At 42.0% G+C, this 19,128-nt stretch overlaps 1 protein-coding gene across 8 annotated transcripts in view; it reads left to right on the forward strand.

Moving 5' to 3' along the window:
* Window positions 1-8,611, forward strand: part of ELAVL4 (ELAV like RNA binding protein 4) — a gene marked incomplete at both ends in the record, with an annotated part of 92,381 nt that extends 83,770 nt beyond the window's left edge. For 4 of the 8 annotated variants that reach the window (XM_080691084.1, XM_080691087.1, XM_080691081.1 and 1 more), the window contains 4 exons: window positions 1,467-1,620; window positions 3,268-3,493; window positions 5,038-5,076; window positions 8,284-8,611. In XM_080691084.1, coding sequence (XP_080547210.1) covers window positions 1,467-1,620; window positions 3,268-3,493; window positions 5,038-5,076; window positions 8,284-8,611 — 747 coding nt within the window. Of the gene's footprint in view, window positions 1-1,466; window positions 1,621-3,267; window positions 3,494-5,037; window positions 5,077-8,241 lie in introns of all 8 variants that reach the window. The other 4 variants (XM_080691083.1, XM_080691086.1, XM_080691085.1 and 1 more) reach the window with 3 other exon arrangements.
* Between the last annotated feature and the right edge of the window lie 10,517 nt (window positions 8,612-19,128).

Genomic DNA, 19,128 nt, shown 5'->3' on the forward strand with positions numbered 1-19,128 from the left:
AGTCACTCACATCATTTTCTGTTGAGTCAACATCTATTTTTAGTGTGGAACTCATAAAGGGACCTGGTGTCTCTGTCACAGAGACGGAGCGCATGTCGTGGGTGAGAGGTCCGCTCATCTCTCTTCCTCTTTGCTGCACCCATTCTCTTTCCTGAAGGTTCCAGAAGCAAGGCCCACTTTGCTGCTCGCTGAAGGCTTAGCTCTTAACGCCAAAGGTCTGGTTTTAACACATACAATTCCTCCTGCACGCTTGCTTTTGTGTGCGTGCACACACTCACCCCTACAATTTTACCAGGGCTTGCAAAATTGGTTATATATTAAATAAAACTCCCAACTGAAAAAATGCTAAGGCATGTAAGTCCCTTCCTGTCCAACGTTGTCAGATGTGCTCTGAAATGACTGTTTTCATCATCTATTCTGAGCCATAACCGCCCCAGAAATAGCTTTAGCAGGAAAGTGCTTTTGTTAGACTAGCTGTAAATTATATTTCAAATGTCTGATGTTGTTTTCTTAAAAAATAAATAAATAAGTAAATGAAAGTCTAAAATTAATGACTGCTGGGGTTTGCTTTGCTTATGTGTACTGCTACAGATTTGGCTTCTTGCAGATGGAATTTCAGATCTGTTTACACTTCTGTGTTAGCTTTTTGGGGAGAAAAAAAAGCAGTTGAGCGATCTGGGAGGACAAATTTACAAAGTCAAACTTGTCGTAGCCATCACATCCAAGAGGCTCTCTCCTCTCTCCCACCGCCCTCCCTCTTCCTGTCCACGGAGCCCTTCCTATTGTGTTTGTTGTGGTTTTATCTGCCCTGCCTCGAAGTTAGGGACAACTGGTCCTTGCAGATGTGAGGACAAGGTCACATACCCGCTTTCCCAAGCAGATGTTCATTCAGCCCTATTACACTAGCACTTTGTCATTCAGCGAGAGCAGACCTTAGGGGAACAGATTGGAGCCACACAAAGGATGGAACATAAAAAAGTCTTGCAGAGAACCTGATCGCTTTTATGCTTTCAAGAAGGGAAATGGGGGTAGGGAGGGTGGCAAGGAAAGAAATGTGCAGAGCAGAATTTCATGGCTTTTTTTTTTTTTGGTTTATTCAAAGATTATTATGTGTTGGATACAGTAAATCATCTATACACCCACATCCAGGAGGTAAATCTTCAGAACTTTGTGCGTGGGTAGTTCTGCATTTAACAGCTGCCATACAGTAGCTATTTTGTTCTGCACTTGGAGACCCTTATCTATGCATTTGTTTTAAGTTATCGTCAACTCTCCTTTTGTTATCTATTGCTGTTCTCCTAGTTCTCATTACTGTTGCAAGAGCTGCTCAAACTCTGGACTACTGAGCACTTTAACCCACCCCCACCCCACCCGAGTTGTAAGGATAAATGGGGGCTGTCCCCAGGCTTCGGCCTTGGCTCGGGATGAGTGCAGTGATGGACTCAGCTCCTCTTGCCTTTTCCTAGGTCTCGTATGCCCGTCCGAGCTCGGCCTCCATCAGGGATGCTAACCTCTACGTGAGTGGCCTTCCCAAAACCATGACCCAGAAGGAGCTGGAGCAGCTTTTCTCGCAATACGGCCGTATCATCACCTCACGAATCCTGGTTGATCAAGTCACAGGTTAAGTGTCCCTGTCATTTCTTTCCTTGTGGATCAGTGCTGTTACCCTAGGAGCAGACTGATGGTTGCTTAAAGTAGAAGATGTGGGTCATGAGAAAGTAGATTTCTAACTTTGGGAGAAAGACTTCTTATCCATCAACTACCCAAATTTTAAATGGCCCATCTTGGGAGGTCATGGTTCTCCACCAGGGGAATTATTCCATCAGCCATGGTGCTATGTGGCAGGGTTGTAGAAGAGGCTTCAGGTATCAGGTTGAGAATGAAACTGTGTGGCCTTCAAAGTCTCTTTCAGCCCACAAACACTAATGTTACTTTTGCGTGTGAAAGCCTGTATGTGTAGCTCTAGCTCCCATTCATAGCATAGACAGAGGTAGGAAGAACCGCAAACTACTTCATTTCATACATCAGGAAAGAGGTCCAAAGTCAGCTATCTGACTTCCCTCCAGCCAGTGAGGACCAGAACAGGGCTATGAACCCGGGCTCTTTATCCAGAATAAAGAAAGAAAGCCAAGCATGCCCTCTCAGTAAGTAAGGTACCTTGGGCTGCCTTTTTAATGTCAAGGTGTTTTTGCCTGCCCCCAACTTGATCCCAATATAGATCTCACCCCTGAGAGTACGGTAGCACATGTTTATCATTTGATTCATGTGGTGACTCTTACTGAAGTAGACTCTGGCCCAGATACAGTGCAGAGGGACACTGGGGACCAGGGACAAAGCAGGCAGTGTTCCTGCCCTTGCAGGACTCCAGTATACCAGGCTCTGGAGAGCTCAGAGATGGCGTACTATACCTGGTGATGAGCACTGGGAAGGCTCAATGGTGGAGGCAATTTCTGAAAAGAGCAAGAAGATAACTTGAAGTTAAAGGAGGGATAGAGCATTCTAGTTGAAAAAGACAGGATATCCCAGGGCACGTAGTTGAGGAGCAACACAGCCTACTCAAGAAATGTCAGATAGTTTAGGGTGGCCGGAATGAGGCCTCACAGAGGACTTGGGGCCAGATTTCTCTAGACATTGAATGCTATACCGGGAAGTCTGGACTTTATCTATATGCAGCAATGAGCCACGGAAGGGTGTTTCATACACCTTGTTTCTTTCTTATTCTGTTTGAGATGGTGAAAAACACGTAACATGCACAAAATACAACAGAAGGTACAAGAGGCCCACAACCTCAACCAGCCTCTACTGGGCGAGACATAAGCACAGTCTTAACCTACCCATAGTAGATTCTAATTATTTCTTCTTTTTTTAAAGGGTACATTGTAGTCAGAGCTGACATTTCAAATAGATGACTTAGTTGCTAGGTGTGGTGAGCACACTGGAGAAATAGAAACTGAATATGTGTGATCAGTTACAGTAACTTGAAGGAGAAGAGGTCTAAGCAGGGCAGTGGCAGAGAGCTGGAAGGGACAGTTGCACCAGATCCCTGTGTTCCGTGGGTGGGAGGCATCTGCCCAGATCTGTGCCAGTTGAAATGAAGGTAGATACATTTCAACGGGTCAGAAAGAATCAGAGGGCCAGGCTCAGACCTCTCCCCATAGATGAATGGACTGAAACCCCACAAAATGCCCACGGGGCCCTATTTATCTCTTCTCAGATATCTACCAGTTTGGTTTGATCACTCCATAAACTCTTTTTCACTTTCCCCAGGAGTGTCTAGAGGGGTGGGATTCATCCGCTTTGATAAGAGGATTGAGGCAGAAGAAGCCATCAAAGGGCTGAACGGCCAGAAGCCCAGCGGTGCTACGGAACCGATTACTGTGAAGTTTGCCAACAACCCCAGCCAGAAATCCAGCCAGGCCCTGCTCTCCCAGCTCTACCAGTCTCCCAACCGGCGCTACCCTGGCCCACTCCACCACCAGGCTCAGAGGTTCAGGTAGGCATGCCCACAGAGGAAGGAGCCCTGCCACAGGGTACAGAGCTGGGCAGGGACCGGGAAGGCCATGCTCTGAAGGCTGGGGCAAGGCTAAGAGCCTTCACCCCCAGAAATCACTGTGCAGAACACCCCGGGAGCTCGGTTTCCACGCCTGTAAAATGAGACAGAGGAACCAAATGCTCTTCTAAGGCCCCCTCCAGGATATCACTGTGACTGTTTAAACTTGAGATTATTTGGGAGAAACAAAACTTCTGTATTTAATCAAACAAAAAGGTTCCGTTTCAACAGGAGTCAATCCCAGATAGGTGACATTCTGTGGTATAGACTTAAGGCTGGACAGAGGCTTTTAGTACAGAGTAAACTGGGAAGCAGATCCTTTTCTCAGGCAATTCTGTTTGGTACTGAGACAGAGGAAACTCTTCTTCGTGTCAACTTTACTCTCTAAGTCAGCACACTCTGGAGATAAGGAGTAGATGCCATCCAAGCCTTATTAGTGTTTCCCTTGGATACCCAAGCCCCAGGAAGCACCCAGTGCAGCAAGGCATTTCTGAAAAGCAAGTTTCTCCACCAGGCCTTGACCAGCCTCTACTGTGGGAAGCATAGCACGGTCTTAACTTACCCAGGGTAAATTCTAAACAGTTATATTATTCCACCCACATCCCAACTTCTCTTTAATGAAAAGGTTTTTCTCCTTGTTAAACTTTGCCTGGGAAAAATAGTAGGTCCTTCCATCTAGAATAGTAACAGTCCATCTAGCCACAGCCAGGAGAAAAATCAGTTTCCCTGTCCTCCCCTACCCCGTGAATCTGAAATGGTTAATGATTTCATGAAGAGTCCAAGTCATCTAATTTTTATTTTGTGTGAGAGCACATGCAGTATTTATGTAAAAAGCCTCTCCAGCCGGCTTCTAATGGTGGAAACTATGGTTACTACTGCCCCGTGGTGTGAAGAGCTTGTCCCCAAATAAGGTGCCGAACGTGAGGAAGATTATAACATAATGACAGTTTGCTTAGAGGTGTTTGCAGGCTGTAAAGAGTAAGCTTTTTTTTTTTTTTAATCTTAACCCACAAACACTCCCTGGCCCCCAAAAGTGTGTGTGGCAAGACTTAGTTAATGCAGCTAGGCTAACAGAAAAGGTCCATTCAGATGCGTTTTGTGTGCATACGTATTGTTGATCCGGACCAGAGACCTTTTTCACAAATTTAATTATAGTAAAAGATGAACAATGTAAGAAGTCTCCCCCTCCTCCACCTCTAACAGTTTTACACACAATATAAAATAAAATCTACACAAATGTTCTGAGAGGTGGGGGGAGTGGGATTCAGACCTTGAAAGAAAAGGGGATTCATTAGACCCTCGCTTTAGGTGAATGACTTGCAGTTGGAGGCAGGAAAGGGGGAGACTGCCGGTGGATACACTCCTAAGCAGTGGGGAAAGTCGTTGAGCTTTTCTTCTTTGAAAATGGAGCATTCTTATTAATAGTTCCATTGAGTGATCTTGCCATCTGTGAGGCATTAACCCGGAGACCCTCCTTCTCTTTGCAGGCTGGACAATTTGCTTAATATGGCCTATGGCGTAAAGAGGTAATTAAAACTCCACAGATTGCCAGATGTCCGTGTTGGCACAGACTGGGGCTAGAATTTTTTTTTTTAATTCACTAACTTTACTTTTTTTTTTTAATTCTTCCTTTTTCTTCCACCAGCATGTCCAATTCTTAATTTTAATTTCAGACTTCAGTTGGTTTTGTTTCTTTTAGGGCACACAAAATGTCTTTGTGTGTTTCACTTTTTTCTTTGATTTGCAGGTGGGCTCCTCCTATGGTTCAGGTGCCACAGCTACCCGGCCCTTGATAATCTGGCCCTCTGAATGGTCTCCCTCAGGGAACAAGCTCTGACTCTTTGCTGGCTGATTTTGCAAACTTGCAGAGCAACTGTTTTGCATTAGCGATGCCAAAATTCAGTTAAGAGGACAGATTCCAGCAAATCCAAATTAGAACGTCTTGCTTATCGCGGCTGACCGTCTTATGATTTTCAGTGGGGAGAAAATTAGATTTGGGACTACCAGCCCTGGCCAAAGCGTAAATTAACACATGGATGACGCACTGACTCCCACCCCCACCTCGTGCGCCTCTCAGGGCACACCCTGAGAATGAAGTGTATCTGTGTGCACCTCAACCAGGAGTTTCTTTTGTTACAGGTTTTAACAGTTATTATCAATCCTACCTTGGTTATATATGTATGTGGGTTTGAAACTGCTGTTTCTTTCATTTAAAGTCTTTTTGTGGGGTTGAGGGGCTCAAAATAGGGTCTAGGTTTGGGGACTCTCTAAGTGCAATCACAGGGGCACTCCAGACCCATTATGAAATCTGAATGTGTGAAAGCAGGGTGTGTTCTGTAACTGTGGCCAAGAGATTCCCATAGGTGCTCTTGATAAGCTCCACTAGGGATGGAGAGCTTCGTCATCTTGCTCAGTAGAGCTGCACACTGTAATGCCCCTTCCTCCAGTCGAGGGAAGGAGATGCGGTCTTTAATAGTCCGCCTCACCCTCCTACTATCTAGGCAGTTTCTTCACCCTTTGGCCATGTGTGGTAAGTACCCTGACTCTGGAAGGCAGGCACACCGCAGGGAGTAACTTGACTCCGACTCCACCACCAGAGTGCCAGCCTCTTGAATCTCAGTCCCAGCACCAGTCAGGATAACTGTGAATTATCGCCACATGTCTAACACACTACTTGCCTGTGCCCAGGCGTTTTCCATCTTTCCTAACTCCATCCCATCCCTTTGCTCCTGCCTGATTTTAGGGAGGTAGTACCAAATGTTTTGATAAAAGTGATGTTTATAGTACAAATGAAAACAGGGAAGTCACAGCTGCCCCTGGTGCCAGCCCAGAGTAGACAGCACTAGGTGATAACAGCATTCCGTTCCTGATGGAACCCAGACTTGGGTCTAGAATCCTTCCTACGTACATGCTCCAGAGCCAGCCAAGAGATTTCATACAGGAGCTCTGCCCTCGTTGGTGATGGCTCTGACCGTGACCTATTCTCTTTGTATAAACTGTAAGGGATCGGTTCACCCAGTTGAAGAAGAGGTGATTGAGAAGACAGTCCAGAAATAAGGCAAACAGCAATTAAACTCATATTTGCCCTTCTAAGAATCTATACCAGGATTTTTGTTGTTGTTGTTTTATCTTATTTCTTTTTAAGCAAGAGGGGAGGTTGACTTAGAAAATAGTAGCAAAAATAATATTTATCAAGTTATGTGTAGCATATCTTCAGCAGCCACATTTTTTATATAAAACTTCCAAATCTCCACCAATATTTGCCTTTGTTTTTCTTTTGGTATTGGGAATTGAACCTGCCACAGGCATCGCTTCTGAGCTCCCATCCTTTTTTTACTATTATTATTTTGAAACAGAAATTTTACTACTATTATGATCCATGAAACAGTATCTTCCTAAGCTACGAGGGGTCTCACTAAGTTGCTGAAACTGGCCTCAAACCTGTGATCCTCTTGTCTCAGCCTCCCAGGTACCAGGATTATAGGTGTGCACCCCCAAGCTCAGCTTACTTATTTTCAAAAAACGGTCCTAGCTCATGTGTCTCCCCATGCTCTTACCTAGCTTTTGCTTCCTCTTCTCCCATCTCCCCCTGGAAAACTCGACCAAATGGAAAGCAAGCTACTAGTCAATGTATAGCGTCAAAATCCCTGTACCAGTTTGGTCTGAAACCAAATGGTAACAAATACTGTTCTGCTATAGGCACCAGTATCCTACTTATTTCATCTGCTACATCCATCACAAATTGTACATGGATTTGTTTTACCAGACAGTGAGTGGAATCTGAAGGGTTATTTTTTTCTTTTTAAGATTACACAAAAACTGATTTCTAAGGCCAATACAAAAGTAGTCGTAACAAGGTAAATAGCAGTTTTATGTTTCTCTTAGGTACAGAAATTCAAGACATATAAATGCATAAACCACTTGAAATCTCGCTCCAGTGATCCTTAGAAATGAATTCCAGATAATGTAATGTAGCATTGAGGAGTGGTACATCTCTGTGATTATTGCTCAAGTTTTTGTGAAGTTTTCTTGGGGTGAACCCTTTAGGATAAATAATAAATGAAACACAAGCCACTTATCAGGTTAACAATAAGACATGTCTGTTCAGTCCCCTGTATCTCCATCCTCAGTAATATCAAGACATCTTTGACAGCCATAAATCAGGGGACTGCAAAGATGGAAGATCTGAGCACTTCAAGGGCCACGCCGTAATCTGCCTAAAAGATAAAATAAAATCAAATCTCCCAAGCACTACATCAACTAGTCCCTCACTTTTCAATCAATAAATATTTATTGAGTATTTTCAATGCGTCACTGTGTCTATGAGATTCACATGTCATACCTAAGTAGAACAATAGGATGAATGAAAGGAGCCCCTTCCCGAGAGCTCGTTCTCTCGTGTGGGGTGAGGTGGGTCAAGTGGGACAACGGCTGAGCACAGATTGTGATAGAGCTGTGACAGAGCTTTGCGGTGGGAGCCTCGGGAGCCCCTGGTGGCTGTCGGGAATGGACCTAGACTTCTCTCTTGGCATGTACCTGCTTTAGCCATCTAGCCATCTCCATCAGCAGAAATGCCACCGATGTTAGCTTTTGCATTTTGGTTTTTAAACCCTGAAGACTCTCCTGCAAACACTCACTCGGCCCTTTGCCCCGTGTCTGTGTCTGTGCATCTGTGTGTTATCCGTGGTCAGACTGATGTCTGGACCAGCCCCCCCTTCTGCTTGTCCCCCCAGGTTCTCCCCCATCACCATTGACGGGATGACAAGCCTTGTGGGAATGAACATCCCTGGTCACACAGGAACGGGCTGGTGCATCTTCGTCTACAACCTGTCCCCCGATTCCGACGAGAGTGTCCTCTGGCAGCTCTTCGGCCCCTTCGGCGCAGTGAACAATGTCAAGGTCATCCGTGACTTCAACACCAACAAGTGCAAGGGATTCGGCTTTGTCACCATGACCAACTATGACGAGGCAGCCATGGCCATCGCCAGCCTCAACGGGTACCGCCTGGGAGACAGAGTGCTGCAAGTTTCCTTTAAAACCAACAAAGCCCACAAGTCCTGAATTTCCCATCCTTACTTATTAAAATATATATATAAATATATACGAACAAAACACACGCGCGCACACACACACATACACAAAAGAGAGAGAAACAAACTTTTCAAGGCTTATATTCAACCATGGACTTTATAAGCCAGTGTTGCCTAAGTATTAAAACATTGGATTATCCTGAGGTGTACCAGGAAAGGATTTTATAATGCTTAGAAAAAAAGAAAAAAAAAAAAAAAATACCTTTGATGCATTGAATGTTCTTTCATAGCTGTCGTTGTTGAATATAATATACATAGATAGCGATGTGCAGGGATTTTTACCCAGCCAGCTAACTTTGCTACCTTCCTTGAAGGTGGGTCTTTTTAAGATGACCATTCGCTCATTTGAAGAAGAAAAACAAAAAACAAAAAAAAATAATAAAAACAATTTTTACAAAGTAATGGAATTCAAAGAAAGAAAAAAAGAATTTTCTTTTTTGTCAAAAATGTTCCAATCAGATTGGTTAAAAAAAAAAACCCACACAAATTAAAGAGGAATAATAAAAATTGCAAAAATGAAAAAAAAAACTTTTGCAAATTTTTTTATTTTTCCTTTTTTCTTTTATATCATGTGAACTAAAAACAGTCTTCTGTTAGGGGATGGGGGCCAGGGGGATACCTGATGACATTAACAATTTAATAACATTAACATTGTTGCCAAAGAGGTGGTCTCTTTGCTGAAAATGGGTTTCAAGAAAAATCTATTTTTATAAAATATAAAGAATTTTTACAAGAGAATCTGGATTTGAGAAAAAAAATATTTTGACTGGCTAATTTAGGGGAAATTGACAACTTTGTCGCGTTCATACTGCACTGGTAACTTTTTAGAGATCAAGATGTGTGTTTTAAACTGGATTCGTAGACTGTTTTTTGAAGGATGGGCTATAAACAGATGATCTTCATATCTTTTCATAGCATGTAATAATAATAAAAAAAACAATTATTAATCACTAGGGGAAAGGAGTGTTCGTTCTACCCAGGGTACCACAGTTCCCCACAGTCAAAACCCAAAAGCAAGGAGATGAGTTGAAAGACAGTTTTTCTTTAAGTCATCAGTATGGGATGTCAGAACAATAATTAAAAAGATTAATTTTCCTTTTGATCTAAAACTTCCTTAGTTTGAGCAGTAGGTGCTACAAAATTATTTACATATCTTAGTATCATAGTTAAATGTAATGTGTTTAGGAGAGGAAAACAAAAGAGACATTTGCTTTAAATTCATGAAGCAATTTTCAAATTCACTTTGTAGCCCATGCTGATAGAATTGGGCTGTGTTGGTACATTTGAAACACTGTTTATGTTGCTTGAAACACTTATTTATTTAATCGCAGATGTGATGATGCCTATGGCCGAGATCAAATACAGCTAGATTGGCTAGACTACTTATCTGTTTACTTAAACTGTGGGAAGAAGCATATTATTGTGTCATTCTGTTGTGTGCGTGTGTGTATATAATATAAATATATATATATAAAGTTATTTTTCTTTGGGTTAATTTATTATAAGTTGTAACACCTGGCTAGTTTTGTTTGTATATGTCTTAAAATGTTTTCTTATGATATTTAAGTGACAGTTAAAGAGGTATCAAGGTAACTTGTGTAGAACTATTGTTTGATATATTGTCGTGTTTGTTGTGAATATTTTTTCTTACTGCACAGTAGAAAAATAAAAACAACTGGGTCTTTATTTTAATGTAATTCAGATTGGGGAAAACAAAACAGAGCTAAGGGAACAAATGGCTGCGGGAGAGCTCTCCCACGTCCAGTGCACTGACCATTTTAGTATGTTTGTGCTTTGTACGGTTATATATTTAAAACAAAAACAAAAACAAAAAAAAATACGAGAGTTCATGCTCTTCCCTGGGTAATAGAAACAGTTACTCGCTATGCATAATCTAGTTGATAGTTAAATTTGCTATTGCTTTTCTTGTCTTGTTATATAAAAATCTTTTCAATACAAGTTTAGTCTAATGGTAATAAAACGTTATGGTTATTTATAACTTGTGCTTATTTTGTGCGTTTTTTCCCATGCTGAACCCACTAAGTGCATGTAGACAGGACTGTTGTTTTCACACTGAAGAGGCAAATGTGGCAGTAGTCGTCGTTGTCCTGGTAGACAGATCATGAAAATCAAGGCTGCATCATAGACTCCTCCTTGAATTTTTTTTTCCTCTTTTCAGTTTTGGGAAAAAAGAAAAAAACACCACCAGATTTCATTTCAGAGAAAACTCGTTCAACATTCAGGGAAACCTCTTTACGTCACCTGCTATGAATGAACGCAGTTTGCTGGCAAAGGCTTTATGCATTTGCTAAGCATTAGTGGAAACGGCTTGCCAAAATCTCTTCTCTATAATGTGTTCGATCTGGGGGAAAAAAAAAGGAAAAAAATTCTTAGGACCAGGCAGTTGTATACTTTAGTTATAAATGAATGACTTCATGTTAATCTTGCTAGTTTAGATGATTTTCAAGGGAAAGTATTGTAATTGTTTTTTTTCCTTCATAATCTTGTTGTGTTTGAATTATTTGTATTTTATCTGTCCAGACAATAAATGAAAGTGTGTAGAATGAATTTGAGCTTCCCAAATTTTTCATTCAAACTTTTTTTTTTCTGTAGCATCTGCAGATTTCCTTGATATTTTTGTCAGTAAACCAGGAAGAAAGAAAAAAAAAAAAAAGATGGCAGACTAAAATTGTGTTTTGAAACTTAGCCCAGACTCTCAAAGTCAACTCAGTATTCGGAAGTCATTGCCCTAGTTCCATGCTACTAACAGTGTGGTCCCCAACTGGCAGTATCAGCATCATCTGGGAGCGTGTGAGAAATGCAGAAACTTGGGCTGCATGCAGATCTATATTTAACCAGATCCCCAGGTGACTCCGTGGCGACTTACAGTTTGAGAACTGCCTTGGTTCCTAAGGCAGAGCACTCGGCATTCCATGTAGTATGGTGACACTGAGGTCCCTGTCACTCATTTCTAGGCATGTTTGTGACTTGTGCAGAGGACAAGGAGTCATCATTTGCAGACACATCTGCCATGTGTGAGGCAGCCTGTGTGGTGCCCTCTATATTCTCCCCCCTTATTCTCAGCCATCTGAGAGAAGTATATTGCTTCATCCTCATTTCACAGATGATAAGACCAAGGCTCCAGAACTTGAAACAGCCAATTTCCAGCTGGGCTTTGAATCTGAGTCTGGTTCTTCTGAACAGCATCTCAGCACGGAGACTGCAGAATGTGTGCAGTATTAAGGACGCAGAGCATCGCTATTGAAAGTGACAGTCACCTGTAATCCCAGTACTTGGGTGGCTGAGACAAGGAAGATCACAAGTTCGAGACTAGCCTTAGCAACTTAGCAAGACCCTCAACAACTTTCTTAAAATCCTGTTTCAAAAGGAAAAAGACTGGGGGGTAAGGCTTGGCGGTAGAAGGCCCCTGAGTTCAATCCCCAGTACAAAAAAAAAAAAAAAAAGGCTAAGCAAGAATGGTCCCCTTTTAATTGCCACACTCGTTGTTGTTTAGAAGTAGCAGATATTTGACTTTCTTTTGAATAGAAACCCTAAATAAAGATTTGCATGATAGAGAAAGAACATGATTTAAGCTCAGCCTAGGAAGAAAACTGCCTACCCCATCATGAAGTCACATTAAAATATGCCCTGAACTTTACGGAATGAGCCCTTTAGTGATTTCCTAATATGATCACTCATTGATGATCTACTGTCTGTCTTTCATTTTCATTTTCCCACTAATAGAAAATTCATAATGCCCTATAAAACACCACCATCCATAAACTGACACTTCAAGAATAAATGCCCCTACTGAGCCTGATGAACGAATAGTCACATTCACTTCCATTTCTCATTAACCCCTTTTTTATTATTATATTAAATTACCACATTGGTCGGGATAATTAAATTCAGGGCAAAGAATGGGATTTAATTAACCAAGCTAAATATTAAACCTCTAAGTCAGCCTGAACCTCGTGTAGCTGAACTCAAAGGTTCGTCTAGTTTTATCTGAAAAGCCCCTGTTTTTTTCCTAAAGAAAAATGGGCATTCAAATAAATAGTTGCTCCCTAAGGACAACACAGTCTCACAAACATATTTGTAAGGTCTAAAATGTTGCCAGATCTGTGCTAGTTATCACCCATCACTACCCTGCTGCTCCTTAAATGGGTCATTTTAGTATTTTAGTGTGTGTGTGTGTGTGTGTGTGTGTGTGTGTGTGTGTGTGTGTGTAGGTAGAGAGGGGGGGGAGGGAGAGAGAGAGAGAGAAGAAAGAAAGAAAGAAAGAAAGAAAGAAAGAAAGAAAGAAAGAAAGAAAGAAAGAAAGAAACTAGGGACTGAGGATTGATTTGAGACATGGTCTCACTAAGTTGCCCAGTCTGTCCTCAAACTTGTGATCCTCCTGCTTCAGCCTCTCAATTTGCTGGGATTATAGAGCCACCAAGCTGCTCTTTTTAGTATACTTTAAATGTATGGATCTATTATTTTGGAATACTGAAAGTTGGTGCAATATTTCCATTTCATTTCTCAGCCTCTAACAGATATATCTAAAAAATTTCATGAATAGCTATAAGTCTTTAAATAGGTATTGAAAATATCCATAAAAGGACATTGTATGTCACTCTCTGCTGCCCAATAGCTAATAAAGAATTCATCTTGTTGCAGGTGCATGCCTGTTACCTTAAATCTCCAGGCAAACATATACGGTTTCTGTAGGTGTTTATAGGAAAGGTCTGACAAATCACAAGACTATGGATATTATAATGTTACTTTTAGGTCCTAAGAACATTCATTTTGCTTGGATGTAAAATTGCATGTCATAAAAGGCTAGCAGGATTTACTCTGCATCATTTCTGCCAACTGATAGGACAGAAGTACACATATATATGTGCTGTGTCTATGACCATCTTGCAGTCTTGCTAGCCAGTGTTAAAATTTTTACTTACTTTATTTTTTGCAGTACTGGAGATGGAACCCAGGAGCGTTCTACCTCAGAGCTACACCCCCAGCCCTATCTTTTATCCTTTATTTTGAAACAGGATCTCACTGAGTTACAAAGGACCTCACTAAGTAGCTGAGGCTGGTTGCGAACCGTGATCCTCTTGTCTCGGCCTCCAAAATGCTGGGATTACAAGCGTGCGCCACCACGCCCGGCTCCACTTACTTCTTTTACCAAAGATCAAACACTAATCAAGAGATTACAGTCAGAAATGTGTATCAACATGAGTTCTGTTTAAATTTTTTCAACAAGGTCAACAACCATCATTGGTTCATTTGTAAATAAGACATTTAACCGCAAAGAACATTTTAAAAGTGCATTCGATGGAACTGGAGGACATTATGCTAAGTGAGATTAGTCAGTCACAAAAAGGAAATTGGATGCTTTCCCTAATATGCAGAAGCTAGGAAGAAATGGGTAACAGGAGGAACTCTAGATGAAGAAGGAGATTCTATAGAGGAGCAAATAAGGCGACCTAACTGAGGGGCTGGGAGGGGGAAGAGGGAAACTCTCTAAAGCACATAATGTACTTAAACATATCAAAGTCAATCACTAAGCCAAGCCTGGGAAGGAGGGAGCGGGAGGGAATGGGGCAGGAGGTGGGCAAGGGCTAATTGGGTGGTGTGTGCATGTATGTCTCCACCATCTTTTATCCCATCAAGCTGTATGACTACAATGCACCAATAAAAGTTTTAAGCAAAAAGTGCATTCAAAACTCACAAAGTCTTGTGGAGCCCATACCTGTTTCTACCTTAACCTGATCAAAATTCAACAGGCCTTTTGTCACTGATAAATCAGGAAATTTCTAATCCTTGAAATTGTTTTGGCCTTACTTCAGGTAGGTGCTATGTACTTGCTCCTTAATGGGCATACACATGTGAACACACAGAAGTGAGTATGTGTACAATCGAATAAGAAACTTTTTTTACTTTCACCTGTGAGTTCAATAATCATATCTGACAAGATAGCATTAACAGCAAGAATGTGTTTTCTAAGCGCAAATCATTAAAATCTTAATTCCAGTCCATCCTGCCTGGATCCCTCCCACAGCCTTAACAGAGCTCACAGAACACAGCTGTATAATATCCTTACACCCTTCACCGCCTTTGTTCTACCTGGAGAAGAAAATAATAAAAGGAAATTACATTTTATTTCTGTGAGCTAAAATCAAGTTTTAATATTGTCCAAAAATGACTCGTACCATCCCTTTATCTTATTAGCTTTTTGGCATATTAGGTAATATGATAATTTCTCATGGCACGGTATTTATGTAAGAATCCTATTTCTCTCTGTGCAGATCACTTGCCGAAGTGTCCGTTAACAGGCGAGAATGATGCATAATCGGCACTTAAGATTAAAATAGACCTGAGAACATAAAAGTGTGCCTTCAATTAAAGGAATAGCATTTCTCCAGTCTCATCTTTTTTGTTTCTGCAGGCAGAATGAAAACTGGCTTAAAATCACCCAACCCCAGGTTAATTACCAGGAAGCTTTCTTTCCTATGCAAGTTCAGCTTAATCTACTAGAAGTTCAAATGCAAAGCAGTCTCACATGACACACCAGTATGCCATGTAATTATTTCAAACACTTTCCAGCAAAGTCCTTGAGATGTAAGAAATTGTTTCTAGAGAGAGCACTAGCATGTACTAAGCCTTTACTCTGCCAGGCACTAAATGTGGATATACTGCTAGTGAGGGCTATCATCCCCCTCCTACATTAAAAAGAGTCCCCAAGAGATTTAAGTGTTTTTTACAAGCAAGTTGAAGGTGAAGCAAGACGTCATACGCAGGCCTGTCTGACCCCTGAGAGCCTTCCTCTTTCCCCAGTTGTACCACCCTGGCTTCAAGCCAGTTCTTTCATAACTAGAGCCAAAACAATTACCAAATGGTCCTCGCTTCAATTAAATATGGAGATAAGTCTTGTTATGTAAGAAATGGAGGGAAATTACATTGATGTACTGTGCCTGGGGCCAAATCTTTCCCCAAATCTTTAATGGAAAAACAAATCCACTAACATTGTCTTGCAAGTAAATTGAAGAAAAACTTAACAGTGATCATCTTTTAAGCACAATTGCTCAGCAGTATATAAAAATGAAATCAGTTTGTTGGAAGGTCTTTTTTTTTTTTTTTTTGGGTGGTACTGGGGGTGGAACCCAGGGGCTTTCTACCTCCGAGCTATACTCCCATACCTTTTTTATATTTTATTTGGAAACAGGGTCTCACTAAGTTGCTGAGAGCCTCACTAAGTAGCTGAGGCTGGCTTCGAACCCATGCAATCCTCCTGTCTCAGCCTCCCAAGCACGGGGAGTACAAGCGTGCGCCACCACACCCGGCTTGGAAGGTCTATTTTAAATACCAGAAGTCGTGGAGGCTGAAAGGAGTTGAAGACAGGAAAGCAAGAATGTTAAATAGCACACACCCATAATTCAAGTCCTGGGGAAGCTGAGACAGGAGGGTCACATACACAGAGGACAACCTCAGCAACTTAGACCCTGGGGGGGGGGGTAACTCAAAGGTAGAATTTTTCTGGGTTCAATCCCCAGTGCCACACACACATAAAAAAACATTAAGCCAGTTTAATTGTCCTCAGAGCTGGCCCATTGGGTCTCCCCAAGAAATTAGGACATTGTGTGATCCAACAGCACCTTGGTGAGCACCCCTTTCACTACATTGCCCCTGAATTCTGAGAATAATCTTGGGAGGCATGTCGAATAATTTCTATTTTACATTTGACAAAAACAGGCCAAAAAGTTAAATACCATGCCCATGTTTTCACAGCATATAATAGAATTAGAATTTACACCCATGCCATTCAGTCCCAATCCAATGTCTTCCCACTAAACCATACTGAGGACTTTCAACATGACATCACACTTAGGTGCGAGGTATGCCAGGGTAGGGGTTGAGGGACAGCTCCCCTAAGGCTTAATTCTTTTTTCTATTAAAATCCTTACTCTGCATATGCCAGGTACTGAGCTAGAGGCATGATGAATAGAACTCTGCAGCTTCTTTTATACCTTGCACCCATTTTGTACATAACACTACAGTTGGTTATGATAGAAAACACAAGCATAGAATGGAAATTTTGAGTTTATTACAAAGACAAGACATGTGGAACAATGATGTAACCATGCTTCTCTATGCCAGAGGGAGAATTTCAAGAAACTGAAAATCTGTAAGAAGTGGAAGGAGTGTCCTAGAACACAAGGAGGAAGTAATATGGCCTTGTGGGAAAAACAAGCTCTAGCCAAAGTTCTGGGGTTTGGCTCTCTGGGCAAACCATTTAATACCTCTGAGATTCCTGATCAGAGAAGGAAGGGTGATTAGAAAGAAAATATGTCAAATTCCTGGCACTGGATGAAGAGAAGTAGGAATTAAACAGTAGCCAGAAAGAGTCCCTGAAGAATAGAAGTTGGGGCAGGCCTTTTGGCATAGGGGACTGAGTTTGGTGTCAACAACCAAGAAACCCTTCAAGCAAAGGAGGGAAAAAATAATAGGGATATCTGTGAGAGTAAGTTATTGAGAATCATCCTTGACCTACTGGGACATAAGCTGCTTTGAAACTGTAACTCCAGCCACAGGAGGGCAAAGTATCTGATTACCCACCTGCAACCAGAGCCCCATTGGCCCTCCTCTGGTGCCTGGCCATGACAGAGACTTGGCCTTCCACCTCATTCATATCTGAGAATTAGATGGCTTGGGGCATCACAGAAGAGTCATGAGAGCTTCATAGCCAGGGAACAGGAGCCAGCACTGAGGAGCATAGGTAATACCAGTGGGAGGGAGGGCAGAGGAATAGAGGGTCATACACGAATGAGGCTTCCTTTAAAAACAGAGAAACCAAAGGCTTTTGAGCAGGGAAGCAAGGCCTCTTCACTCATAAGCAAAAACCCAGCAGAAGGCTATAATCCCAAGACATATTTCTCTTGACTTTAGGCATGAGAAAGAATCAGAGGCTCTATTTCCCCTGTTTCAGTCAGCTTTCTCACAGCTGTAACAACAAAAAAAATCCTGATGACAAAAACTTAGAAAAAGAATATTTACTTGCTCACAGTTCTAGAGATTTCAGAGATTCAGTTCATGTTAGGCCTGGTGAAGTCTGCAGAGCTCAGGGCATGGTGCAAGGAGCAGAGAGAGTGCACACGGGCTCTGCTTTCACATCATGGATGCCAGAAGGAAGAGAGAGATCTCAGGAAGGGGGTTCAAGGACCCCTACATAGTCCTCAAGGCCATTCCCCCAGGAACCCCTTCCTAATAATCAGGCCCTACCGCCAACATGTCTGCCTTGTCTACCTGAGATCCTGGGGACATTCTAAATCCAAACCATAGTATCTGCCAAGATAGGAAATAAATTCAATTAAACTATTTGCAAAAGGCAGCCCTCCTCCACTGTCTCTTGATGGGTCTTGTCACTGCCTGCTTAGTTAGCTACAGAAAGCTCTTAGAAGTCTCTTCTCACTGGAATCCTTGGGAGAAAGGAGCTTTAGGCTACTCAAACCCTACCCAACCCCATGTGCTAGATATTATCTCATTCCACAACCATTAGGGCTCCTCTCCTTAAGATGCCCTTACCTCCGTACCCAGCCACTATTTTATTCAAGGCACACACAAATACACATGCACCACCCATGGCTAACCCACTCATTCAGCTCAGGATTCACTGCCTCCAGGGAACCTGCCCTGACCCTGGGCTGGTGTAATGGTTTTGATATAGAATGCCCACTGAAAAGTTCATGTATTAATAATGTTCAGAGTTGACAAAAGTCATGAGAGTTGTAATATCATCAGTGGGAAAATCCATGATAATGGATTTACTGAATTGTAACCTAGGTAAGTGGGGTTTGACTGAAGGAGGTAGGTCCCAGGGCTGTGACCTTGGGGACTATACTTGTGTCTTTTAATCCCTTTACTAGTGTGTTCTCTCTCTCTCTCTCTCTCTCTCTCTCTCTCTCTCTCTCTCTCTCTCTCTCTCTCTCTCTCTCTCTCTCTCCCCCCTCTTGCTTCTGGCCTTTATGAGAGCAAAGTCTTGCAGGCTCTCTCTTTCTGCCTCCCACCACCATGCCCTGCTCTCTGCAGATATAACTGGCCTACATGGACTAAACCCCTGAAATCTCCAGAACTATGAGAAAATAAATTTTCCTTCCTATATATTGTGTAGTAGTCAGGTGTTTTGGATTACAACAGTGAGGATGCTGACTGAGTTAGGGAATCCTTGACAATCCCATGCCTTTCTACTTTCAGGTTATTTGTCCTGCTGTGTGCATGCCTTCCTGGAAACAAAGAAATCAGACACAGTGCCTCCCTTAGAAGAGTGATTTATAACTACAGCAGAGTGGGGTAAAGTCAAAGTATATTAAGGAAGGCATTCCAGAGGTGTTTAGAAATTGGTTATATCTTAAAGGTAAGTCGGACTTGGACAGGCAGGCATTGGGCAAGGCAAGAATGATAGAAATGACCCAGGACCAAGAGTTGGAATTCTCAGCTCTGCCACTA

This window comes from Muscardinus avellanarius, assembly GCF_963383645.1.
Source record: "Muscardinus avellanarius genome assembly, chromosome: 3".
NCBI classification, from domain to species: Eukaryota; Metazoa; Chordata; class Mammalia; order Rodentia; family Gliridae; genus Muscardinus; species Muscardinus avellanarius.